General features: G+C 64.3%; 5 protein-coding genes across 7 annotated transcripts; 1 reads left to right on the top strand and 4 right to left on the bottom strand.

Moving 5' to 3' along the window:
- Positions 1 to 694: 694 nt before the first annotated feature.
- On the bottom strand, positions 695 to 3,989 carry CHLRE_07g350850v5 (uncharacterized protein). Its single transcript, XM_001692549.2, has 5 exons — positions 3,763 to 3,989; positions 3,373 to 3,486; positions 2,630 to 3,232; positions 2,356 to 2,424; positions 695 to 2,220 (listed from the first exon to the last, which is right to left on the bottom strand). The coding sequence occupies exons 2-5, from the start codon at positions 3,427 to 3,429 to the stop codon at positions 2,155 to 2,157; spliced, it is 795 nt and encodes a 264-aa protein (XP_001692601.1). The 5' UTR covers positions 3,430 to 3,486; positions 3,763 to 3,989; the 3' UTR covers positions 695 to 2,154.
- Positions 3,990 to 4,037: 48 nt separating this feature from the next.
- On the bottom strand, positions 4,038 to 8,949 carry CHLRE_07g350867v5 (uncharacterized protein). Of its 2 annotated transcripts, XM_043064556.1 has the most exons (3): positions 8,249 to 8,949; positions 5,845 to 8,019; positions 4,038 to 5,657 (listed from the first exon to the last, which is right to left on the bottom strand). In XM_043064556.1, exons 1-3 carry the CDS (start codon positions 8,834 to 8,836, stop codon positions 4,239 to 4,241), a joined length of 4,182 nt encoding a protein of 1,393 aa, XP_042923125.1. In that variant the 5' UTR covers positions 8,837 to 8,949; the 3' UTR covers positions 4,038 to 4,238. The 2 variants fall into 2 exon arrangements, with proteins under 2 accessions (XP_042923125.1, XP_042923124.1); XM_043064557.1 differs by lacking the exon at positions 8,249 to 8,949 and having other exon boundaries at positions 5,845 to 8,109.
- A 54-nt stretch (positions 8,950 to 9,003) lies between these two features.
- On the bottom strand, positions 9,004 to 16,439 carry CHLRE_07g350900v5 (uncharacterized protein). The gene is made up of 8 exons (XM_043064558.1): positions 16,113 to 16,439; positions 15,719 to 15,869; positions 15,457 to 15,524; positions 15,176 to 15,236; positions 14,886 to 14,961; positions 14,163 to 14,391; positions 13,821 to 13,895; positions 9,004 to 13,611 (listed from the first exon to the last, which is right to left on the bottom strand). Exons 1-8 carry the CDS (start codon positions 16,284 to 16,286, stop codon positions 10,573 to 10,575), a joined length of 3,873 nt encoding a protein of 1,290 aa, XP_042923126.1. The 5' UTR covers positions 16,287 to 16,439; the 3' UTR covers positions 9,004 to 10,572.
- A 125-nt stretch (positions 16,440 to 16,564) lies between these two features.
- CHLRE_07g350926v5 (uncharacterized protein) lies at positions 16,565 to 19,079 on the bottom strand. The gene is made up of 5 exons (XM_001692550.3): positions 18,515 to 19,079; positions 18,053 to 18,106; positions 17,733 to 17,854; positions 17,243 to 17,351; positions 16,565 to 16,990 (listed from the first exon to the last, which is right to left on the bottom strand). Exons 1-5 carry the CDS (start codon positions 18,698 to 18,700, stop codon positions 16,955 to 16,957), a joined length of 507 nt encoding a protein of 168 aa, XP_001692602.1. The 5' UTR covers positions 18,701 to 19,079; the 3' UTR covers positions 16,565 to 16,954.
- Positions 19,080 to 19,289: 210 nt separating this feature from the next.
- Positions 19,290 to 24,201, top strand: CHLRE_07g350950v5 (uncharacterized protein). Of its 2 annotated transcripts, none has more exons than XM_043064560.1 (9): positions 19,290 to 19,573; positions 19,752 to 20,102; positions 20,472 to 20,521; positions 20,939 to 21,046; positions 21,224 to 21,280; positions 21,472 to 21,555; positions 21,861 to 21,923; positions 22,178 to 22,249; positions 22,629 to 24,201. In XM_043064560.1, exons 1-9 carry the CDS (start codon positions 19,552 to 19,554, stop codon positions 22,752 to 22,754), a joined length of 933 nt encoding a protein of 310 aa, XP_042923128.1. In that variant the 5' UTR covers positions 19,290 to 19,551; the 3' UTR covers positions 22,755 to 24,201. The 2 variants fall into 2 exon arrangements, with proteins under 2 accessions (XP_042923128.1, XP_042923127.1); XM_043064559.1 differs by having other exon boundaries at positions 22,629 to 24,061.
- The last annotated feature ends 120 nt before the right edge of the window (positions 24,202 to 24,321 follow it).

The following is a 24,321-nucleotide window of genomic DNA, read 5'->3' on the forward strand; positions in this document are numbered from 1 at the left end:
CGGTCCTGTCCTTCAGTCACACGCGGGATTCCTATCCATGGAAATCCTCTCGACTCAGCCCACCCCGCGTTTAACTCTCTGCCCTTTGATGCATGGATAGCGTGCATCGGCAGCCTTGTTAATTATGAATTCATGCGCACCAGCGCTTGAGAGCCCCGCCACGTCAGCGCGCATGTGCCGAACGTGGGGACATATGCCGACATGTCCACGCCAGGTCTTGCGCCAGGTTGCGCAAATTCGCCCGCACAAACAAGGTGTGTGTGCTTATTACTGCATAACCTGCACATTTAAGGCGCGTGGTGCTGCGTTTGGTCCCTTGTCCTGCTTGTGGGGCGCTTCCCGGAATCCGCCAAGATGGGCTCCCAAAACCAGGCGGACCCCCAGGGCCAGGCTTGGAGCCAGGGACGTCGACGGAACCCCCAACGAACTTCCTCACCAGATGACCCACCGTCCCACCAGTGCAAGCTCTAAAGCATGGGGGTAAGAATTTACGATCCTGAGCTTTCTATTCCCCCCTGGCAGGGCAACTGCTACAGCTCCGAAGGGCTCTGACGGGTAGAGCCTGGTGCGGCCGTCCACTGCAGCGCTGCGGTGACGGGATGGACGATACGGTACAATGGGGTGAGGGCGACAACACGGACTAATAGGAAACCTCGGTTTCTATGATCCGCTGCGAGAGCAGTCATCCTGCATGGCGACGTACGTGTTACAGGAGACATGCGAAGCCCGGGTTTGGCGTCTGACCAATCTTGACTTCAATCATTCGTCGTGTGCGTCCAGGTGTCGTCCGCTATTGCTCTTCCAGACCTGCACCGGAGCTCGTGCCTCTTGCGCACCCCATCCGCCCACTTTTATCAACTGTGTTACGCTACGACCGAGGACATCTCCTTTCTATGTATGTATGTGCTCCGTACGAAAGACAAAGAATTCGATCCATGCGGCTGGTCTGAGCCGTACTAACGCAAAATTAACATAAGCCTTACCGCTCCCACAAAGAAACCAAATTCCACGGGGTTCTGCACCTGCAGCTAACTGTCTGTACACTCGCACCACGCGCACACACCAACAACTGCAAAAGGGTACGGGGGGCTGAAACCTGTTGCGGCCGCCACCACACGCTTCCCTGCCACTCACTCTGTTGGCAGTAATGTTAAAATGAAAGCCTGGCAATGACCCCATACATCACTAAAACCCCAACCCGGCATTTATGTCATGCTCACGATAATCTGTCAACGCCCCCCTAGTTAACGCCGCTCTGGGTTGCCGCCCCCCGGGCGGGGGCCCATGCGCTTGCTGCTCCAAAACTCTTCATACAGCGATATCTTCACGCCCCCTCTCTACGAAGGGCCGGCCCACCTGTTCAACTACTCACACCCGTTGACGGTGCGGTTTTGAACAGGGGCCAATATCGTTATCCGCTATCCAGTGGCCCAATTGCTCCGCATACGGAGTACATATTCGTGGTCCGCGCTTCCAAACAATCAAAACGCACAACCCCTCATTTCCTTCGGTATCAGTCCGACATACCAAATAAAGAGGTACACGGTATAAGCCGCACCTCTTCGTCACCCCGGCACACACTCTCCACAACCCCACTCCTTATTTCAGCCAACCAGTTTTCTGTACCGATTCACAAGCAAAAATATAGCCCGCGTCACACACATACTTCAACGAAACCACACACAAAGAGGCGCCCGCATTCCGGGCACCACTCACCCGCCTGAGACACCATGCACACTGACAGGGAACCGAGCGGCACATGCTGCTCAAGCCCCTGTTGCTCACCCAAGGCGCTCCTGCGGTAAACGAACACACAAACGGCTCCGTACAGCTGCAACACACTCTGTGTTCTCTTGACGTGCCATCGTATCCAGCACTGCGCTGGTGATGGACGCGCCTCGCATGTACTCAATGCAATCAGCAACCGAAATAAGGGAAAAAGACAGGGCAAGCAACGACTTGCCCGGCACTGCCGGTCAATACTGTGTACAGGACAGATAGGTATAACGTGTAAGGGTGCTGACGAAAGTTTGCTGCTGCGAAGATATGAACACGCAGCGACAAGATGCCGGCTGTGAATCACTTAGCGGCTGCGCACACGACACCTGCTCCGCTCTGGGTGACGAGTTCTTGCTTGCCAATAAATTACGACGATCACTTCTTGTTGTTCTGCTGCGCCTGCTGGATCTGGAGCAGGGCCTGCTGCAGGAAAGCGGCAGCCTGTGGGTGCGCACATCAAGGGACAGGCGATCAGTACGAAGTCTGCGAGGGGTCGGCACCGAGCTTCCAGGCTGTATCGGCGTCATAATGCGTACGACTTGATCGAAACCACAACATGTCCCTCAACTGGCTCACCTGCAGCTGCTGCATGGCCTGCTGGGCCGCGGCCCGCTGGGCCTGCACGGCGGCGCCCGCCTGGTAGGCCTGTAGGGCGTAACGAAAGCGGGTGAAAACAAAATCCTGGTGAGCCGTGGCACAGCAAGAATGCGACGAGACCATACCGCATGGAAGCCGCAACACTGCTAAGACGCGAAACAGTCAACACGACGCCCTACTCTGGACTACAAAGCAGCTGAGCATACACAATCGAACCTTCGGCCAGTTAAGACATGCGCAGTTGCGCACTGACCTGCATCATGGCGGCCTGCTGAGCGGCGGCCTGGTGGGCAGCGAGCTGCTGGGCGCGCTGCACGGCGGCGATCTGGGCGGCAGCAGCGATCTGGGCCGCCTGCTGCTGTGCGGCGCGCTGGGCAGCGACCTGCTGCTGCTGAGCCTGGAGCATCAGCAGCTGCTGGGCGTGCTGCTGGGCGTGCTGCTGCGCCTGCTGCTGAGCCAGGTAGTGCTGCAGTAGGGCCTGCTGCTGGGCCTGCGCCTGGGCAGCGGCGACCTGCTGCTGGTGCTGCTGCTGGGCGACGGCAGCGGCGTAGGCTTGCTTGGCCATCTGATCAGAGGTCGCACCGTATGCGGCGGCACCGCCCTGAGCACCCTTGGCCTCGGCAGCGGCCGCGAGGATGGCGGCGATGTAGTCAGCTTGGGGGTTGGCTGTCGCCTGGGCGGCCGGTGCCGCGGGCGCCGGGGGCGCGTGCGGCAGACCCGAGAAGAGGTCAAAGTTAACCGGCACGTCGGCCAGGCTGCCGTTCGAGGGCGACGAATCACCCGACGAAGCGTGGTTGTTGTTGTTGTAGTATGGCGCGGACAGGTCGACGCTCAGGCCCAGGAAAGTGGCCTTGTCCTGCAATTTCGATTGGCGAAGGAGGGCGGCAAACCTCCTGTCAAAATCCGAGGAGTTCTACGAGCTACTGGAAAAGCCATGGGCATTTCATAAACAAAGGCGCCAGCGGTTCGCGCGCGCGCCTGCAACCCCCTTCTTACCCCTTTGTGCTCCCTCGCACCCAGGCCCCAGGCGGCGGTGGCGGTGGCCTCCAGCATCTTTGTCTGCTTGTAGACTTGTGTATCAGGCTCGAGGCGACGGCGGCGGTGGGCTGGCTGCGCAGGCGAGGTCAGAGGAAAAGGTCACGTTTCCGCGAATCATGGCGCGCGGATAGTCAGGCCAACGACAATATTCCAGCCCGAGAAGCCGTGACCGCAGCTACGTCACTGGTGCAGAATGGCCTTGCCGATAAGCTCGCAGTCAAGCGCCTCCCGGGCAAGGCGGGCAGCGTCCTAGTGCGCCGAGTCCGAGCTGGCCATTTTGCCCGCGAGCTCACGGGAACCCAGTGCGCCTTGCGCGCCCGACAGCCCAGGATCACCACGTAGGCGCACCTTGCACAAGAGAAAGCAGCGGCGGGACGGGAGCTTGCAAGCGCCGAACTTCAGGTCTGCAGGCGTTTGAGGTCTGGACGCGCCTTCGACGGAAGTAGGTGATATTGTTGACGTGTAGAGAGTGATGTGTACAAGACAGGGTATACCGGAAGTGCTCTCGAGGGGTGAGCAGGCGAGTCTTCCTGGTTCCCAAAAAGCGTCCGCGTCCCCAATGCGGACACAACGCCAAACGCTCAAAAAGAGGCGACGATTAAAACCAAACGCGCGTTTAACGCTTCTGCATCAAGTTACAGGCGTTTGCCTCGAAACGCGGTTTGAAACCCCGGGACTCAGCAGCTCGCCCGTAGCGGGCTCCGACAGTAATTTTCTCCGCTCCCCTCCCCCTCTCGGGCCCCCCCTACCCTAAACGCGGCACACCCGCACTGCTGCCTGCGCTCTTGCAAGCCAGTTCCCTATCACATAACCCTTCACCATGCCTACCAGCGGTGTGCCATTGGCACGCGGTCCTGCCCCACCCGCACCACCGCCTCCACCACCCACGCCGGCAGCGCCATCGCACGGCAGTTCGGGCATGTCGCATTTCGCTGCAGCCAGGTATCCACACACGCCGCGTGGAAGACGTGGCCGCACAGCGGCAGCACCCTCAGGACTTCGTTCGGCGCGAAGCTGCAGAGGCACACCGAGCATGCGCCCGTTTCGTCCGCCAGCTGCCAGGCCAGCCGGGCAAACACATCGCCCTCCCCCTCTGCCTCATCATATAGATCCTGCTGCTCAGAACAGCCACCTCCCTCCTGCTGCTGCCCTTCCCTCCGGGCATGCAGCGTCCCTTTCCAGTCTCCATCGTCCGAGCTGTCGCCTGCGGCGCTCATGTGGCTCCTGCCGTCCCTTGCACCCACCCGCGCTGCGGCCGCCGCTGCCGGCCTTGAACCGTCTCGCTCACTCCGCCTTAGCTCCTGCTCCGCCTGCTCCGCCTGCTCCGCCACGCCCCAGTCCTCGCCCTGGCTCTCGCTCACGTCCTCCAGCTGTATGCCCCAGGACTGAATGCCCCAGGACTGTGACGGCGAGGAGGAGGACGCGGGCACGGCCGGCGACAGATGGCGCCGCGGCCGGGCGCGGGTGTGAGGCTGGGACTGCGGCTCGTACTCCGATGGATACTGGGGCCGGGGCTGGGTCTGGTGCTGAGGCTGGAACTGGGGCTGGTCGCGGGCCTGCGCTTGAGCGCCCGGCGGTGCAAGAGCTGCCGGTGGGGACCGCAGCAGCGTCATGCGCGGCCACAGCGCAACGCCAGAAGGGAGCGGGGCGGAGGCGTCGGAGGCGGCCCCGCCGCTTGCGGCGGCACGTGCAAAGCCGTTCCTGCGGAGGCGCAGCCGCGGCAGCGGTAGGGTGGTGGACCCGGTGGGAGTGCCCGCGGAGGAGGAAGGAGCCGACGGGACTCGCGTTATCGCGAGCGTGGTGGTCGCGGCCGAGGCGTTCAGGGTGTTGCCAGTGGCGGACACGGCTGACATGTCGGCGGCGTCGGCGGCGGCTGAGTCCGGCTGGGCGTCCGTGACCGGGCCCGCAGGCGACCGCACTGCTGCCCCCTGGGAAAGACGGCGTCGACGGCCGCAAGCGAAGCCGCTGGCGGCTCCTGCCGCAGCGGCAGTGGGAACACCGGCAGCGGCGGAATGCAGGGGCGCGCCCGGCGGGGTTCTGAGGGTGACTTGCGCCTCCTGCGGGCAGCCGGACAGCGAGGGCGGCGAGGGCGACGGCTGCGTCGACGGCGGGTGCCGATGCTGTGGTGACGAGGGGGGCGACGGCGAGGCCGAAGGCGTCGGGGCTGGGGCGGTTGCCTCAGAGGAGGGCTTCGGTGGGCGCAGCGCGGCGGGGCGCAGCGGCAGTCGCACAAGTGGCAGATCCTGCAGGGGTGAGGCAACAGACTGCACGTAGTGATATATGGGCAGCAGTGCCTAGTTACCATATGGTACAGGCACACGCACACGCCGGCTGGTCCCGTAAAAAGTTCCCTTCTGCACCGCGACCTCAATCTACCGTGCTGTGGCCCCCACCGGCGCGCCACGCCCTTCCTCCTGACCAGGCACGCACCTGCACCAGCTCGGGATGCAGCCCCGGCACCGGCATGTGGCGGAACGGCTGGGGCAGAGGCGGCTGCAGCTGCACATGGGGCAGCGGTGGCCGTGGCCGCAACCGATGAGGTGCAGGCGGCGGTGGCGCTGCTGTTGTGGCTGTGGCGGCTGCGGCTGCGGCAGCTCGTGCCGGGGGCGACAGTCTGGCGCTGCCGGGGTCTTGACGCCACGGCGGCAGCTGGTGTTGTGTACGCGGCAACCCACTGCCGCCCCTAGCTCCATCAAGCGCCGACCAGTCCAGTCCCGCTCGCTCTCCACCGCCCACAGCAACACTACCGCCTGCAACAGCCACACCGCCTGCCGCCGGGTCTGCAGGTGGCGCCAGCGACGGCTCCTGCAGCAGCGGCTGGAATCCCGTCCGCCGCCGCTGCCCCTCCCGCTGCTGCTGCTCCTGCTGCTCCTGCTGCAGCACCCTCAGGGCCACCTCCAGCACCTCCTCCCAGCTGCCCATAGCGGCCGGCCCCGCGGCTGGCGGCCCACTGGGCGGCAGTGCCGGCGCCAGTGCTGCCGGTGCCGGTGCCGTCCTTAGCAAGCGCCGTGGAGCTGACCCCTCACGTTGCTGCTGCTGCTGTTGCTGCTGCTGACGCCGACCCTGCTGCTGCTGATCATGTTGTGGATGCGCCTCCCCCCCGCCCGTGTAGTCCTGGGTTCTTCCTCCTTCCTCCGCCATGGCTGCAGCGACGGCTGCCGCCTCGCTGCCGTCACCGAGGAACCCTGCCGTTGCGCCGGCCGCAGCAGCACCGGCCGCCACCACGCCAGCCGCCACCGCCTCCACCCAGTCCCTCACGCCGCCGCGTGCCGCAGATGGCTGCCGCGCGCCCAGTGGCGGCAGCGCCCGCCCCCCTTGCACCCCTTCCTCATGCCTCCGACTGCTACTGTCGTTACTGCCGCTTTGGCCGCCGACTTGCACGCCACCGCCTCTGCTGCTGGGGCCCGCTCCGTTGTCACCGCCGCCACGGCCACCGTGGCCAGCCCCCGCGCTGCCACTATGGCTGCTGCTGATGCGGCCACGGCGGGTGAAAGGCAGTATGCGCTGAAGCAGCAGAGCGGATGGCGCCACCGCTACGAATGACGCCAACAGCGAGCGAGGCCGCTGATGTTGCTGCTGTTGCTGCTGTTGCTGCTGTTGCTGCTGTTGCTGCTGTTGCTGCTGCCGGGCTTCCTGTGGAATCCCGCCTGCTGCCTGCAACACTGTGCGGCGTCCGGGCCGGTCTGGCTGCTGGATGGACGGCTGCTGGTGCACAAGCAAGCGCTCTTGGGGCTGCTGCTGTTGCTGCGGCTGTTGCTGTTGGTGGTGGTGCTGGTGCGGTACTCGGTGGCGCTGCTGCGCAAGCTCGCGCTGCAGGGCGTCGAACCTCTGCTGCAGCAGCAGTTGAATCGGCTCCGCAAAGGCAGCGGCACTGCCTCCACCCATGTTGACCGCACCGCCGCTGCCGTCTCTCCAGCTGCTGGCTGCAGCGCGCCTGCGGCGCCGCAGCCCCCACCACAGATCCCGCGCACTCGCCGGCTGACGCCCGGCCGCTGGTGCCTGCTCTGCTGCCGTCACCAGGCCCGTGCGAGCAGCCCCGTCCCCACTCGAGGCACCGGCACCACCGGCGCCAGTCGCAGCGGCGGCAGCAGCCGAGATGGCTGCGGCGGCCGCTAGTCGCGACGCCGGTGAAGCCCGCAGCAGCGACGGCGGTCGCGACGGATCCCCGGATGCCCCCAGAGCGATGCCCCCGCCCCCAGCTCCTGGCGCTCCGCCGGTCCCGCCACTGGCAGTAGCTTGCGGTGCCTGCGGCAGTAGCAGCCGCTGCCAGCTGGGCCAGCGCTCTGGCGGCCGTCCGCCGGCTGTAGCAACTGCATCCGCGGCCTCCAGATAATGCGAGGCGCCGGCGGGCGCCAGAGCGCCTTGCACGGCGTCCTCATGCAGGTGCCACCCGCCCCCGAGCCCGGTGTTATTATCTCCCTCAACATCCGCGACGTCTCCGAGGGAAGGGGAAAGCGAGCGATACCGGCTTCCGTCGGCCGCTATGCCTCGGTGGCTCTCGTCCTCGCCGCGGTGGCGACCACGCAGCCGACAGCCCAAGCCCAGGCAGCAGCAGCACATCGCGACAAGGCCGATGAGAGCTGGCAGGGAGAAGATGCCCCACACCTGTGTGCGATGCGTGGGCGAGAGGAACCGGCGTGAGCAACGCTCACAGCTAGCTGACGCTGCAAGTGTGCACATCGATATCCCAGATTCTAGTGGCCGGGTCGAATGCGCCAACAGGTGCTGACGTGGTGCTGCGCGTCACACAGACCTCACTGCATGTAATGGCGCGTGTCAAACCTGCGGCGGATCCCAATCCCCTGCCTGCCCTGTTTCCCACCCGCCAACTCACCCAAAGGCTCATACCCTGCTGTCCCGGCGCCCCAGAGACTGGGTCACTGCCACTGCCACCGCCACTGCCGCCGCTGTCTTTCCCAAGCAGCCGGTCTCCAGTCACCACGCCCAGCCCGCCAGGAGGCGGCGCAGGCGCAGGTGAGCCAGGCGCCACGGCGCCGCTGGCATTACTGCCACGCCAGCCGCCTCCACCACCACCACCTCTGTCAGGCACAACAGCTGCCGATTGCGGCGGCGGGGGCGGCGGGGGCGGCGGGGGCCGAGGACGCGGTGGTGGTAGCGGCGGGGCAGAGGCTTGTGCTGGGGAGGAGCTGGTCACTGCTACAGCCTTGGGCAGATGCCAGGTTGGCCGCCGCTCCAGCAGCAGCGTGCCGGTCGGTCCGCTCGCTGAGCTTCCCGCCGCGTGCGCTGCGGTACCGGTGGCTGCAGCTGACAGCGAAGTGGCTGCGCTGCTGCTTTGTGAGGTGGCTGCGCTGCAGCATAGCAGAAGGAGCGGCAGCAGGCGCCCGCTGCTGCTATTGCCGAGCCGTCCGCAGGCCGGTCGAACAGGCGGCCGCCGCCTGGGCGAAATTTTGAAATGCGCCATATTGAGCAGCGCTGCTCTCGTGTTTTACGGACTAGCTGATTCAGGTTTCCGGGCGACTGTCAAAGGCCGCGGTTCGTGCTCGGAGCGGCCGGCTTGCTGGTGATGAACCTATCTCCAACGTATCCAGTCACATGTTGCTTGTTACGAACTGCTGTATGACTTGCACTAGCTCGTGAACGGTGATAGATCCCCAGCTTCCCATGGCCGCCCCATGGGTCACGATTGCTCGCAATTCGCGTGGCTGTTAAATACTGAACGTGCGCCGTGCAGTCACATTGCTTAATTGAACTATCCGGAATTGGTGGACCTTCACCGTGCAGCCGTTTGCGCCGCGGCGCAGCACAGCAGCGCGCAGAGTTCGGGCTTCGCCAACCACCCTACTCAGGTCCCTTACTCATAATCCTAGTTCGTTTACGCGGGCTTCGCATCCTGCACCCTAACCCAGTCGCCCCACACACACCAGGTGCTCTGCAGCGGTAAAACCAACGTCACACATCCCTCACAAAGCACACCTACAAGGCCCTTAACCGACCCAGCGCCGCTGAGCGCGGACCACCCTGTCCCAATGCACCAGTACTGAGCAGAGAGTCGCTGCAGCAAAAGCTCGGCCCGCCAGGAGACACACATGAACATTCGCCCCCAACTGACTGCTCCCCGACCAGGCTGATGATCTCAGGCCCATGCGCATGGTAGGACACACCAGACGACCATGCCCACTGAAAACGCATCAAGCGCCGCGGTTAGGCTTTGTCCGTTTGAACACATTACTTGTCATCAAACACCGAACGTGTCACGCACGCTGCGCAGTTGCATGACGCACCCAAACATCTATCCATGTATACTTTGTGATAACCGCGTGTACTATCAGTGCGAATCCGCTGCCCCCAAGCCGTAGCGACGAGACAGCTATCTGCAGCAGGCACTAGCTCAGCCTTCGCTCGGCCGCTGCTTCCCGGCCGTCCATCACGCCCAATACTGGCGCCCACATGTCTTTGCCAAGCACGGCAGGCAGACCTTTTTTCCTAACCAAACTCCACAATGCATGGGCCCTTCATTCAAGGACTGGGACTCCTCTCCTCAGTTCATCAGTTGGTCAGTTTGGCGTTTTATGCTACTACGATACACAGCAGCCAACAGACAACAGCCAGCGCACGTCGCCGCGAGCTGCATGCATCCGTGCGCATGTACGCAAGCTGGCCCAGAAACATGTTTGGCACACACACTCCTACCGCATGCAAACGCGAGTAACGTAAGGCAGACAAGAAAGGCGGCTCTCTCTCGCAAGGAAAAAGTGGGCTGCGCCCACGCCACATTGGCGCATGTCTGAGGCCGAAGGTTTCGAAACCACCTCATCTCCCGGACAAAGCCAGGGTCATTTTGTATAGGCACTGCTATGTCCAGCCGCGTCCCGCTGCCAAGAACAAGCCTAGTGGGCAACACACCAAACAGCAATACATTTATCACACACCGGGCCACGCTGTGCTCGCCAGCAAAGACAGCTAACCAGACACGGCCGTGCCTCCACCTGCGCGCCGGCGCCGCTTCTGGGGCGCCGCCACATTCTCCTCCTCCTTGCCTGCCGCCTCCGCTACGCATATGCGCGCCGCCACTGCTGGGCCCAGGCCCTGCGCCGCCGCCGCCACCATCGCCGCCAACCCAGCACACAATGTAGCCATGGCTTGGCGCAACAATGCGAAGCAACTTTGCGGTCACGGTACCGGTACTCATTTACGCCCTTACGTGCTCTTGCGCAGGCTGCCTGCCCGCGTCAGCTCCACCGGGGGCGCCGGCACCACCCGCACAAAGTCCGACACGGGCTGGCGGCAGAAGGGGCACAGCAGTGGCTTGGTGGTCACGGTGCGGCACAGCTCCGCCGCACAGGCGGTGCACAGCCCGTGCCGGCAGCCCGCCGGCGCTACTGCCTCCCGCCGGGAGAAGCACACCGCGCACATGCCCTCGTCATCGTCGCCCTCGCCGTCCTCATCCTCACTGTCGTATACATCCCCATCCGAGGAGCCCCCAGGAATGGTCTCCGGATACATACTGCCGTCGACCACGCCGCCGCCACCGCCGCCATGGAAGCCAATTTCGGCCGTGGTGCCGCCCGCGCCGCCGCCCGGGCCGCTGAACGTGCCGCCGCCGCCGCGTAATGGTGAATACGCGGCGGCGGCGGCCGACGCGGCCGCGAAGGGGCTGGCAATCGCGCCGCGTGTTAGCGAGGGCGACGGCGTCATGACCACGACGGGCGGGCCGGTGGGCACTGCGCCGCCAATGCCGCTGAGCTGCTCCTGTGACTTGCGCGACGGCTGGCGCGAGGGGCGCTGCTGCTGCTGCTGCTGCTGGGAGGGCGGCAGTGGAGAGAGCTGCAGCGGCGCGCCAGGCAGCGGCGACGGCCTCGCCTCGCCCAGGTGGTCTTCAACCACTGTGGACAGCGCGGCGAAGGGACTGGGGTCCTGGTCTAGGCGAGGCGTGTGGTTGTGGGCATAGGCGTGGGCGTGGCTGTTGTGTTCATGTGGGCTCCCGGCAGCAGCAGCTGCTGCTGCTGTTGCTGCTATGGGTGCTGTGGAATCGGCAGCGTACGGCGCGGCACGACTGGGTGACACGCCGCGGCCCGGCAGCGGGCGCAGGCTGCGCGCGTTGGGACCCCAGCTGCTGCTGATGCCGGCGGGCGGTGAGACTGAGATTCCGGCGCCGCTGGCAACAGAGTCATGGCCGCTGGCAGACGTGGCTGCGGCTGGGACTCCGCCCGACAGACTGCGCTGCGACTGCAGGCCGGAAGCGCCCGCCTGCTGCCGTGGCTGCTGCTGTGGCTGCTGCTGTGGCTGCTGCTGCGCCGCTGCGGGGCCTGCAAGGCCAGTAACTCCGGCTACGGAGGCGAAGGCAGCACCCAGACCCTTGACTGGCGGCAGCCTCGTCGGCAGCAGCAGCCCCGGCTTCGGCTCCAAACCAGCCTTGGCCGGGCCTGCGGAGGCGCCACGCGCGCCGTCGCCATTGCCGCCGCCCACGGCGCTGCCGTCCAGGGTGGAACCCGACAATGAAGCGTGCGCGACGCTGTTACCGGTACCGTTGCCGTTGGTTGCGGTGTCGTCTGGCGGCGCCGAGGGCGCCGGCGAGAGGGCTTCTTCAGGCAGGTAGGCGATGAAGCCGCCGCCTGCAGCGGCGCCAATGGCTGCAGCCAGGAAGCCGGTCGGGCCGGCGTCGCCTGTGAAGCTGCCGCCCTGCAGACTGCCGCCGTCGAGACTGCCCCCGTTTAAACTGCCACCGTTGGCAAGGCTCCCGCCGTTGAGACTCCCGCCATTCAGCGTGCTGCTGCCGTTGAGCAGGCTGCCGGCGCCGCCATCGAGGCTTCCACCATTGAGACTGCCGCCTTGCGGAGTGCCATCCATGCTACTGCCGCCGGTCGCGCCCGGCAGTAGGCTGCTGCTGGCCACCATGTGGTGGCCGCCAGGCGTCGTCACTGCCGCCGCCAGCGGCGCCGCCGCCGCCGTGCCCCCGGCCCCGCTGTGTGCGCTGAAACCCAGGCCCGACTGCCTTGCGCCGGGGCTGCCAGGGCCAGGATGCCCCGAGGCACCGCCCCGGGCGCTCAGGGCTCCCGGGCCACCGACTAGGGCGCTGTTCAAACCGCCGCTGTCGCCGCCGCCGTACGTGCTGCCGCCGGCATGACTGATGGGGGCGCTGGTGGTGGGAAGCGTCTGGCTGCTAGTGGCGTGGATGGCGCCAGCGACGCGTTCGCGGTTGCGCGGGCGGTCACGGCTGCCGCCTCCGACGGCGCCGCCGGCGCCGGTGCCGCCGCCACCGCCGCCGCTGACCATGCTGCTCAAGCCGCTGCTGATCATGCTCAGAATGCCGCCCTTGCCGCCGCCACCACCGCCGTCGCCGCTTGTGCCGCTGACGCGGGCGCTCTTCTGCCGCTGCAGCGCTGATGCCTGCTGCTGCTGCTGCTGCTGCCCCCCGGGCCGGCCACTGCCCGGGCGGTTGCTGCGCGGGTGGCCACTCCGGGAGCGCCCCGCAGCAGCACCGCCGCCACTAGCCGCAGCAGACGGCCCAGCAGCGACGCCGCCATTGGCCCCCGCGCGCAAGCTGGCGCGGCCGGAGAGGGTGTGCGCGCCCGTCGCCGGCATATGCGGCACCTGCTCTTCAATCACAGAAGGCGGCGGCGAGGTGGTCGCCAGATCCAACAGGCCGTCGTACATGGATCCCGCATACGCCAGCTCAGGAGGAGGGTGCGGGTGCGGCTGCTCGCCGTCAAACACGGCGGCGCGACGCGGCGACGCGGGTGCGTCGATGGGGCTGGAGGCGCCGGAGCGGCGGCGCGTCGGAGACACAGTCCGGGCCGCCTCCGGCTGCTGCGCCCCCGCCGCGCCCGCGCGGGCGTGGCTGCGCCCGCGGCGGCGGCTGCGACCGCTGGTGGCGCTGGTGCGGCTGAGTCGCCGCAGGCCGGTCATGGAGGGCATGTGCGGCAGGCCGTTGCAGCCGGGCGCGCCGCCGGCGCCACAGAGCAGCATCGGCAGCAGCCCGCGCCGCTTGCGCTTCGCCTCCGCCCGCGCCGCCTCCGCCGCCTCCACCAGCTCCCTCTGAATGACCTCCACGGCGCTCAGCAGCTTGTGGCGCAGCGCCGCCGCCGCCAGCGCCGCCAGTGCCGGCGGCCCCAGGCGGCCCGCCTCCTCCGCCGCCGCCTCCGCCGCCGCCAGCTCTGCCGCGCCGTCTGGTCCCAGGGCTTCGGCGAGGGTGCCGGCGGGGTGCAGCATGGTCGCCAGGACGCGGGTGCGCGCCACCTGCGGCAGGAATAAATACTTACAATGTTACATGCTCAGCGACCGCAAGGGAAGGCAGTTTGAAGGACAGTGGATGCCTGAGTGGTGGTTGTTGTGGTGTGTGCACGTCGTCCGGTGGCATGGGTACGGCACACACACACAAGCCGAACACGTCTCAACACGCACATGCGTGCATGCACATACACACTACGCACCCCTGCAGCCCCCACCTGCCACGGCAGCTGCCCCGCGGCGTCGTTCCGCAGCCGGGGGTCCAGCACAGTGCCGGTGCGCCGCCGTCGGGCCTGTGTGTGCAAATCAAGGGGTCACAGGGCATGAGGGGAGAGTAAGCACTTAGGACAATGCATGCCGGTCCTGTGCGTGCATGGTTGGGCAAACGGCGGCATCCTGGGCCTACCGTGCTGCTCAACCTTTTATAACCATATACACAAGCCCCCCCACTCCACAGTCCACGTCCGCTTCTCCCCTGACCTCTTGTCCTCTCCGTCCCCCCGTTGCTCCTGCTCCTTTTCCTCCTCCTCCTTTTCCTCCTCCTCCCGCTCCCCACTCACATACTCCAGCAGCAGCAGCCGCGCGGCCACGGTGTTGTTCTTGATCGCGGCGAAGTGCAGGGGCGTGGAGAGGGTCTCGCAGGACACCCACAGGTCGTAGCTGTCCGATGTGGTGGCGGCGGTGATCGCGGGCGCGTGTCGCAGCAGCTCGCGCAGGCAGGCCTCGTGGTCGTAGAACACGGCGTAGTGCAGCGCCGTGAGGCCCGCCAGGGAGTTGGAGTTTATGTACCTGTGGAGAGGTGGGGAGGTGGGGAGGAGGAGGAGGGAGGAGGAGGGAGGAGGACGAGGGAGGTGGGGTGAGGGAGGAGGAGAAGTGGGAGGAAGGCCGGGGACTTTGAAGGGAGGTGGGACAGAAGGCTGCCAAAAGGACCCAGCCCTATCGGAGGCTCCCAACCCACCGCCCACTGCTAAAAGGCCGCCCTGGCTAACACACACTCACTCTCGCACACACCGCCTTACCTGTGCGGCTGTGCCAACTCCGACACACGGCAAGCGCATCCCACTCATCCCACTCCCGTCTTGCATGAAAGGCTACCGCACATACAGGCGGACACACACACACACACACACACACACACACACACACACACACACACACAGTCACGCGACGCTCCGTAAAATGGTGGGTATCGGTAAGTAACTCCGTCGCGTCATTGGGCGGGCTTTCGTTTCGTTTTTTAACACACACACACACACGCCTCTCCTCCCCCAGCCCGGCCCCACCTGACGCTGCTGCGCACCAACATGTGCGGCCGGATGTTTTTCATCAGCGCCTCCACACATGCTGCACTGTCAGACACTGTGGCCAGGGGCAATGCCAGGGCGGGGCATGAGTGCGAATACAAGCGGTGGGTGCGACTGTGGGACTGTGCGAGTCGCGATGCACGTCGTGTGCGGACAACGTGACAACCGAATATCAGCCCCACCAGGCCTTGCCCGGTACTCAATGGGCGCCACCGCCTTGCCCCCGCATGTTGTTTACCACGAGCCCGGCACTTGCACCTCCAACTCACTTGCGGCGTAGTGGAGCGCGTTCCGACGCCCACAGCGGTCGGCTGCCCAGGGGTCCGCTCCCTGTACCCCACAGCCGGCAGAGGGCAGGAAGCGCGAGCAAGTCAGCAGCAAGCGGCAAACTCGGCAAACGGGGAGCGCCCGCGTTCTGCCTCCCTGCCCCGCAAACCCGAACGCACGTGGTAAACATGCACAGACAGTGCAATGTGACCATGCCTATTACGGCCTCAAGCTTGGATCACCGCCTCTTTGCCTTCAGTATCCGGACCCCTTGCGCGCCCACCTTGTCAAGTAGCATTTTCACCACCTCGGGTGCAGAGTGGAAACACGCGATCATTAAAGGCGTCTGGCCTGCAAGTTCGAGAGTCCAGGTATTGGTATGATTGGCAAGGACAAGCCTAATGTGCGTGTGGCATGCTGGAGAGGCGCCCAGTAGCAAACTGTGACAGACGTTGCCTCTGATGCGGGGCGCAACAGCATGTAATGCTGCCATGTGTATCCCCCCCTGCTTGCATGCGCCGGATTAAGACAGCCCGGAAGCCGACCTTTGTTATTGAGGGCGTTGACTGTGATGTGAAGTGTGTCCGAAGTAAGTACAGGCGGCGGCACACGCAGGCGGCGCAGCAACGGCTGTAGTGCCGCGCGCTGAGTCAACATGTCAGCCCCTTCTAGGAACTCTAGGATGAACTTGAGCAACTGTGAGTTGATTGGAAACACGCAGGGAAAGCTGCTTAAAAGCGCGGGGCCCTCATAGGACTGTCCGCGTCAAGGCCGCCGGAGCCGCTACCTGCCCCGTGTCCCAAAACCCGAACTGGTTCGGAACAGCACCGGCCTGAAGCCGGCACTCTAGCCGGCCGTGTGCTCGTTGTTCCAATTCCAAAGCTTTAGTCATTACACGTCGCCACGCCATCATAAGCCTGTATTATTCGCTTCACCTACCGGTACATTGTTTTTCTCCGCAGCGAAGTGGAGTGCTGTTTCGTTCAGGCCAAGGAAGGCTGCTGGCTGAGGCTGCGTGATGAGGGAAGGCCTTTCCCTTATTTGTTCTGCGACCTCCTCCAGGCTGCCATCTAAGTTCAGCTGCGCCAGCGGCGAAGAGACGCAACCACCCATTCTTCACAAGCAAGCGGATCTCCGGTGTATCCAGACGTGCAATTACATGTTATCAAAGCTTGTGTGCTAGCGTTGCAAAGGAACTGACGACAGCCGGCTAGGCCGAACTACGCGTCGAGCAGGGAACAAGCACGGCATCCGCAGCTTCAATTGTATACAGGCTCTCGATACTAAGGCACAATGAGTTTGGAGGCAACGCTGCCTCATTGGTCAACGATGCTCGCCGGGATGGGCTCAACCTGACTCGACTTGTGACCGACTCCGACCCCACTTCACCCCTGACCCTTATGCCTCCAAGCTGAAGCCCGCTGGCGGCCCACACACGTCCAATGCCCTGTAACGTGCTAATAATGCAGCGCTGGGTTCGACGACAGCGGTCCATCGGCGTGGTCCACCAGGGCACCCCTGTCGTCAACGGCGGGAATGCCTGGCCCTGGTCGCAGCCCCGTTCTGCCAGATGTGCCAGAGAGCACAAGCCATGTTGTGTATGTGTGGCTACAAGGTGATGCTCACGTCCGTTCGTGCCGTCCCGCTTCTTGGGTGCCTCTTGGGTGCCTCTTGGGTGCCCCGTCCTGCCTTCTGCCTCCGGGGTGGCCTCACCACGCCATCGCAGGTGGTCGTCACCCAGATGCGCGCAACATCGCCACGCGCCGAACCTGCCGGGCTGATCAGCGGCGCCCTGCAGCCGCCATTTCCTCCCACAGCTGAAATGGTTCAGAGATGATGAAGATAGTTGCAGGTAGTACGGGCGAGACACGGGGAAGCGGAAGGGACAAGACGCAAAGTGAGTCAGGTGGGGACTGGGGAGGCTAAACGCTAGAGCGCGCCGCAGCCCCCCTGGCGCCCCGTCCCTGCCCCATTCTAATACCCAGCACCACCACGGCACCACCACACATAATCCCCCAAACACACATACCGTTACACTCTCTTCCTTCCTCGCACCCGCCTGCGCTCACCTCCTTCTCGTACTGCTCGGGCGTCTTGAAGTCGGGGTCGGCGTAGGAGCGGAAGGAGAAGGCGTGGCAGGCCATGCACAGCGACTCAGAGGCCCAGAGCCGCTTGCCCCTGTTGCATATGGGAGGTATGGCCGTATGGGGCAGGTGCGGTGGGCTGGGCAGTGCGCGTGATTGGGTGAGTCGCGATGGCTGCCCGAAACGCAGTAGGTGCAAGTGCTCAAGTGTGTACGCGGCGGTGTGGGAGATGGGTACGTGCACGGCCCGCCCAATGGAACGCAATCTAAGCAAACGCCACCGCCCACAGAAGTTAAGCATACACGAAGGCAAGTAAGCGCGCGCGTGGGGTGGTCCGCTGTGCGCAAGGCCCGGGTGATCAAACAGGTGCTGCACGCACGGACACAATGTCATGTCAACACACACACACACACACACACACACACACACACACACACACACACACACACACACACACACACACACACACACACACCTGCACCAGGTCTGAGTGAAGTAGTGCTCCCGCGTGTCGGCGCCGCCGCATCCGGGCGCCAGGCAGTGGGGGAAGTCGTCGTTGCGCTTCCAGCGCCGGCTCCACTCCTCCACACTCATCACCTGCAGCGCGGCGTCCAGCAGCGCGTGGGTGCGGGGCAGCCGTTGGGGTGAGTCAAAGCTCGTTTGTGTGCGGTTGCAAGCCAAGGGGCAAAACCAGGGGTGCAACAGGTCAACGGCAGCAGAGTTCTCAGAAGAGAATGGAAGGCATCGGGACCGGACCAGCGCGCACACGCGCGCACATGCTGTGCACGCACACACCTTGAAGCCGTTACCAATGGAGGGGTTGATCTCCACCGGGTCCCCTGCCATCACCTGCACAGGGGCCCAAGGCAGGGCGCGTGTGGACCTGAGCCTCGTGGCCTCCTACGGACATCCTTGACCTTCTCCAGGCGTCTCCAACTTCTGAGCTCGCTGGCTTCCTCGACTTCGCATTGCTAGTCTTAAATCATCTTCGGTATCCTTGTTCAGAGAAATGTTAGCTGGTGTGAATGTTGCACCGCATGCCTGGCACCCTCCTGCTGCAGCGGCGCCGCTCCCTTTGCCGCCCTGCCACACCCCTGGCTACCTCCGTCTCCGTACACCACACACCAATATAGGCCATCCCCTTCCCGTTACGAGCTTTGGCTCGCCGTGTGGCCGCACGCGTGCCCACATGCGGTCCCTGCCTCCCGCCGCTACCCATGAACCGCTGTCCGACGCACTGCCGCCTCTTACGCGCACCTTCCGCCACTCGACCTGGTGCATGGGCGCATGCGGCTGCGGCCCCACCGCCGTCGTCAGCGGCGCCCGCAGATCGTCGCAGTAGCGCAGCGGCGCGCCGCTGCCGTTGGTGGTGGTGGTGGTGCTGGTGCTGGCGCCCGCACTGGCTGTTGCCGCAGGCGTCGCAGGAGGCGTCGCAGGAGCCATGGTGGGGTTGATCAGCGGCCAGGCTAAGTGCTTATGTGCGCTGGTATCTTTGTTGTAATGACGAGCTACCGAAGCCATGGGGCAAAGTAAGCAATGGCCGGCTAAGTATGGGCCGCTCCAAGACCAGGTGTGGTTGGAATCCTCGGAAGACACGACAGAGACGGCGACAAGAGCTTGCTTGCTGGTGCTCTCGTTTGAATCCCTTTGAGCGTGCTACCTATTTTGACCGGCAGACTCCTGCTCCAGGGAATCAAGGGCAGGTTTTGCTTTACCAGGGAGGTAGTGAGAACTACCAGAGTTGGATGCGGGCGCTTGCTTGCTGGTCCTGGATTCAGGCCGGGCTTGGGCCGGGGAGCTGTGAAACTTGAAGCGGCAGGACGACGACGTGCACAGCTTGCACAAAACGGAAGCCGCCACGGACTGTGGATGTTGTGTGTGTCGGGGGGGGGGCGACGCTGGGTGGGATGCTGATTGCGATGGGCGGGTGGCGGGGGGCAGCGTGGTGACGGCGGCGCTGCGGAATTCCGTGCGCGTCGGCACATCTGCACAGCCCCCGCCAGTGCATTCTTGTCTTTTGTTGAATCGAACGGTATCGTTGAAACACTTCCACGAATTAGCTGCAACTCACACTTGTAACTACTGCGTCACAAGACACAAGCAAACACATTTGCCAGCAGAAGCCTTGTGAAGACAATTCCTCAATCCCCCACGGCACAATTACAAAACTCACCTGCAAAGAAGCAAATTCAATTTTCAATTGCCACGGCGGACTACGTCCCGGGCCCACCATGCGGGCGCTCGGCGCAGCTAGAGTCGGCGCGTCAGCCCTTGCGATGTCCCGTCGACCCTGCATGTTGTGCATAGCATATTCAAGTGAGCTCGCAGAATGAATTTGACGCAGTATGGGACCTACGGTATTTGAAAAGGGTTCCGGGCGGAGGTGTCAACTCGGAGGCCCCAGGCAAGCCCCCCGAGCTGAGACACACACACGGGGGCTACCACCAAGCCCACCACTGTCGCCAGTCAACCCGTCACGCACTTCTACATGCAGGCGGGCCAGGGTCAAGGTCTGAGGGTGGCCGGGGCCGGGGGCGCTCGCGGCCTAGCGGGGGCCGCGGCGGTCGGGGCGGCGGCCGTGGGGGTGGCCGCGGCGGCAGCCGCCAGGCGCCCCCTCGCCGCAGTGGCCCGCCTCCGCCTCGCCGCGTGTACGATGACGATGAAGATGATGAAGACGATGTGTATGAGAACGAGGGGCCTGCGGATGCAGGCGTTGACCGGCCTACGTCGTCGTTGACCCGCGTCCTGGCGACCGGCAGGAGCGGCGGCGGGCAGGAGAACCAGGACCCCTTTGAAACCATGCACGAGCACCTCACGGCACAGACGCAAAAGGGCCTCATCATACGTGGGTATGGGTGCGCATGGACACAGTATGTAAGGGTATCACAGCACTGTAGCGTGCGCGTGCACGCATCTTGCGCCGGGCCCTGCGCGAAAGGCTGTCTGAAGTGACGGGCTCAGGGCGGGGGAGAGGGGCAGGGCGGCAGGGGTGGGGAGAGCATTTGGTGTGGGTAGGTGCCGACCACGGCGCATGCCACAAGCGCTCGGCCTGTCATGTTAGCACTGCCACTGCTCGTACGGCGTACGGCCTTCCCAAACCCAAGGCCGAAGCCTTGCCCCCGTGTGACCCTGCCACGACGCGCGCGGCAGTCACGCTGCCCCCCGCCCGCTTTGGCCATCCCGTCACCCCGCATCGTGTGCAATGCGCCTGCAGGCCCGGACACGTGGGAGCGGCTGTTCGGCCACATATACTCCCCACGGCAGGTGGGCAGGGCGTGGCAGCAGCGGGGCAGGCGGCGGCAGGGGGCGGCAGCAGTGGAGGCGGTGGCAAGGGCCGGGAGCAGCAGCGGAGGCAGTGGCAGGGGCCGGGAGCAGGGGAGGCGCCAGCAGGGGTTGGCAGCAGCGGAGTAGCAGCCGGGAGCTCGGGCACGCGCATGTTGGTCCCATGGGCGTGCGAGCAAGAGGAACACACGGCACTGGGCAGACGCCCGTGCCGAAGCCGTGGTGCCCCTACCTTCACAGCCCCGCATCACCTCACCCACCGCTCTCCACTCCACTCGTGCTTTCACGCACGGCCGTTCCTACCCCCTCAACCCGGCCCCCGTAACCCCCTTCTGGGTCCCCTCTTCTGGATCTTGATTTGGTTGTATTTGGATTAAGGTACCCGCCCCCCGCCCGCAGGCTGACGCGGCGCTGGCGCTGCTGCTGGCTGACGCGGCGGCACGCGAGGCGGGCGGCTGGGACTGGTCCACCAGCGGGTACGGCCAGACCGCGTACAAGCTGGCACAGGTGCGGGCGAGTGGAGATGGGGGCGGGCGGGGTGGACACGAGCACGAGGGGCGTGCCAGGGTTTGCTGAGGTGGCGACGGCGCTTCAACCCGGCGAGTGGGTCCAAAGCTGGACGGCTCGACACGCGGCCGCGTGTTCGAAGTTGCATGACCCCCGCAACCGCCGCGACCCCCGCAGGCGTGTGCGGAGTCGGGGGCTCCCGAGATCGCAGAGGAACTGCTGGAGCGGAGGGAGGTGCGTGCGTGCATCTGTGTGTGTCTATTTGCGTGCGTGCGTGCGTGCGTACGTGTGGGCGTGTGTCTATTTGCGTGCGTGCGTGCGTGTGTGTGTGTGTGTGCGTGTACGGTATCAGCATGTCTCAATCCTCCCTGCCATCACACGCCCTCCGCCCCCTCACACACACCCGTCAACCACCTCTCCTGCAGGTCCTGCACCTGACGCTCAACAAGGACCTCATCCCCACACTCATGCGCAAGGTGGCGGCGGCAGACGGCGACATGGACCTACAGGTGGGAGGTGGAACGTGTTGAGTGGCCCTAACTATACCAGAAGGCACTAATTTAGTGGCAATTTCAGGCGTTTCTTTCACAAACGTCTAAGTATCGTGACGTAACGCGCATGGCAACTGGCTGTTTCACAGTATGCGGTGATGGGACCACGTATTTGGGGGGCATCGTGTCCAGCGAATGGGGCTTGGGCTCAGCAGCGCAACACGTACCTTGGTGCGCGGCCTCCCAACTCCCAATGCTCTCTCGTGTCCCCACACGTTTGGCCAATGCTGCCGTACTGCCGTACTGCGGTACTGCCGTCACAGGTGGAGGTGGTGAGCCGCATGTACGACAAGGAGGCCGCGCTGCGCGGCGCCAACAGCGCCGACGTAAGTGTGTGTTTGCCGGGTTTGCAGGACGCGTGTGGATCGTGTGTGTGTTAGGACGTACGAGGATTGGGAATCGCAAAACGTGTGAGTGTGTGTGCGTGTGCCGCACCAGCGTGGCACACTTCTTGATGTCAGCATTGTTCACGTGGTCCTGAGGTGAAAAGACCAACCATTAGGTCGATCAGCCCCCACACCAAATCCACCCCCCCCCCCCAAATCCACCCCCAACCCCTCACCCCAATACCCCGACCCAGGCTGCTGCCGAGCTGAGCAAGGTGCTGCGGCGGGGAGAGGACGTGGGCGGCGTGCGGTCGCTGTACGCCCAGGTGTGTATGTGTGTGTGTGTGTGTTGTGTTAATGTGTGTGTGTGTGGTGTGTGTGTGTGTGTGTGTTGTATGCGGGGGGGCGGGTGCGTACGGCTGGGTGCAGCCGAGCGGGGCGTGCGGGAGCGCGCAGCGGATGCACTGACGCAGGCGTCCTCGCAGCCACATCGTGCCTCGGTTCCCCTTCTTGCCATCCGGCTACACCGCCGCTTTCCCCTCCTGCTCAGCTGCTGCAAACCCCTAAGCGCGCTGCCCCCGACCGCTTCTGCCCCCGCTGTTACTGACTCTTGCTGCCACCTCCTGCTGCTGGTACAAACAAGCCCCAACCCCTGGATACGGGCTTACGATCGACCCCCTGCCCCCACTCCACCTTCCTCCCCAGATACGGCGCGAGGGCCTGCCTGTGCGCGACCGGCTGCTTGAGGACATGCAGCGCTGGCTGGCTAAGCGGGGCGTGCAGGTGGAGAAGGCAGGTGCAGCTGGAGAAGGAGAAGATGAGCGCCAGTAGAGGCCAGCATTACAGAGGCGCCTGGAGACGCCCAGAGGAGCGGCTGTGGAGGAGCTGTGGCTGCAGCTACTGGGGCTAAGGACACCCTATTGGGGCTGGGGGCGGAACATGCGCACTTCAGGATCTTCAGAGCCCTCACAAGGGCCGTTTCCTGGTTCTGAAGTGCCACTGCGGTCCATGGCTATGTGAGTAGATAGGTGCTATTACTGCGGTGCGGCCTGACTCATGCGCGTGCGGGCGTGCAGTAGACTGTCAGTTGGCACATCGGCCGAAGGGGGGGGACGGTGTTGAGAAACACCGGGCACGTCTGCAGGATTGTGTGCGTGCGCGTGGTGCCAACGGAATGCGACTCGCCCGGCTGCCATGCCAGATGTGGCGCGGACCCTGCTGCTACTGGGACGATGGCTCGTTGTTGCTTGGAGCTATTGCTGGTATCGATGCGCGCCTTTGCGGGCCAATGCGACTGCGGCACGGCAATGTCACTGACACGCAGGGTGACATGCATCCTAACTGCATATCCACGTGAGCCCCATCAAGATGCTGGGTAGGGGTAGTGGGGGTGTACGTAGATGCTGTTTGTGAAGTCAACAGGCGGTCTAGTACGGTCCGATCCAGGCTGGCGCTTTCTTTGACTCGTTCAAGCACCAGCAGGACTGTTACGGGAACCGCATGCTGCTACTCTCAAGCCGCACGCAGGGGCCCTGTACGCGGGGCAACTTAATTCACTGCTGGCAAACTGTACATTTCGATGCGAACCGGGTAGCGCGTCACGCGGGCTGAGTGGCGTGCTTGCTGCAGTCGTTGGTGGCGCGCTTGCGGCCAGCAGGTGTGTGCGTGTCTTGCAAATGAGGGGGCATGATTTGCGCCGCCTTATGTGCTCGCATCAATGTTACAGTTTGACTATAAAAGCGGGTGGGTAGTCTGGGTATTGAGGGTGGGTAGCCTGGGCTGGCTGGTTTATGGAGGGTGGATACCGTAGCCTGGGGTAGTGAGGACGGGTAGTCTGGGGTAGTGCGGGTGCGTAAAATGTTCATCCATCGGAACGCCCCGGCAGTCCTTGAGGTGAGGCAGAGCTGAGTGCGCTGCTGCGCTGGTGCAATGGCTGGTGCTGTGCTGATGCCCTCCCGCCCCGCAGACGCCTGTCTTCCCTTCGAGGTGACATACATATGGCGTAGCCGAGATGCACCTGGCAGTGTTGCGTGTGCAAGGACAGGGCCGCTGGGTTATCACGAGTGCGATCTGTCGGACAGGGAGGGGGCGCACGTTGCAGGATGGAGCGAGCTGTCCGCGTCAATTTTGGGAGTAAGGCCGCATACGCATACGCCGCCACGATCACGCCGCCAGGGTGCCCATCCATTTGCGCCTTGATTGCATCGTGCACATCATTGTTTCACCAACAACAGCGATTGAGGCCTATGTATTTGGAATACACCGGGCCTAAGCTTACAGCGTGCGTGGTTGCACACGGCCCCATGGCCGTGCTGGCCCTGCCCCAGCCCACGCACTTCATGCACCACAGAACCCATGCACAATGGCTTTCGGACCCACCTGCTGTTGCATCACACCA

Source organism: Chlamydomonas reinhardtii, chromosome 7 (genome assembly GCF_000002595.2).
Source record: "Chlamydomonas reinhardtii strain CC-503 cw92 mt+ chromosome 7, whole genome shotgun sequence".
NCBI lineage: Eukaryota > Viridiplantae > Chlorophyta > Chlorophyceae > Chlamydomonadales > Chlamydomonadaceae > Chlamydomonas > Chlamydomonas reinhardtii.

Bases quoted from the DNA above. Each gene is read 5' to 3' on its own strand.
- CHLRE_07g350850v5 (XM_001692549.2), bottom strand. From the start codon at position 3,429: ATGCTGGAGGCCACCGCCACCGCCGCCTGGGGCCTGGGTGCGAGGGAG. The intron at 2,425-2,629 runs GTCAGTGCGCAA...TACGCCCTACAG, and splicing joins AGCAGGCCGCCATGATGCAG to GCCTACCAGGCGGGCGCCGC. The intron at 2,221-2,355 runs GTGAGCCAGTTG...GCGCACCCACAG, and splicing joins AGGCCATGCAGCAGCTGCAG to GCTGCCGCTTTCCTGCAGCA.
- CHLRE_07g350867v5 (XM_043064556.1), bottom strand. From the start codon at position 8,836: ATGGCGCATTTCAAAATTTCGCCCAGGCGGCGGCCGCCTGTTCGACCG. The intron at 8,020-8,248 runs GTGAGTTGGCGG...CATCGCACACAG, and splicing joins AGCAGGGTATGAGCCTTTGG to GTGTGGGGCATCTTCTCCCT. The intron at 5,658-5,844 runs GTGCGTGCCTGG...TCACCCCTGCAG, and splicing joins TGCATCCCGAGCTGGTGCAG to GATCTGCCACTTGTGCGACT.
- CHLRE_07g350900v5 (XM_043064558.1), bottom strand. From the start codon at position 16,286: ATGGGTGGTTGCGTCTCTTCGCCGCTGGCGCAGCTGAACTTAGATGGC. The intron at 15,525-15,718 runs GTCGGCTTCCGG...TCGAACTTGCAG, and splicing joins CAACGCCCTCAATAACAAAG to GCCAGACGCCTTTAATGATC. The intron at 13,612-13,820 runs GTGGGGGCTGCA...TTCCTGCCGCAG, and splicing joins CGGGGCAGCTGCCGTGGCAG to GTGGCGCGCACCCGCGTCCT.
- CHLRE_07g350926v5 (XM_001692550.3), bottom strand. From the start codon at position 18,700: ATGGCTCCTGCGACGCCTCCTGCGACGCCTGCGGCAACAGCCAGTGCG. The intron at 18,107-18,514 runs GTGCGCGTAAGA...GCCCCTGTGCAG, and splicing joins ACCAGGTCGAGTGGCGGAAG to GTGATGGCAGGGGACCCGGT. The intron at 17,352-17,732 runs GTGTGTGTGTGT...CATATGCAACAG, and splicing joins TTCACTCAGACCTGGTGCAG to GGGCAAGCGGCTCTGGGCCT.
- CHLRE_07g350950v5 (XM_043064560.1), top strand. From the start codon at position 19,552: ATGTTGTGCATAGCATATTCAA. The intron at 19,574-19,751 runs GTGAGCTCGCAG...TTCTACATGCAG, and splicing joins GTTGTGCATAGCATATTCAA to GCGGGCCAGGGTCAAGGTCT. The intron at 20,522-20,938 runs GTGGGCAGGGCG...CCCCGCCCGCAG, and splicing joins ACATATACTCCCCACGGCAG to GCTGACGCGGCGCTGGCGCT.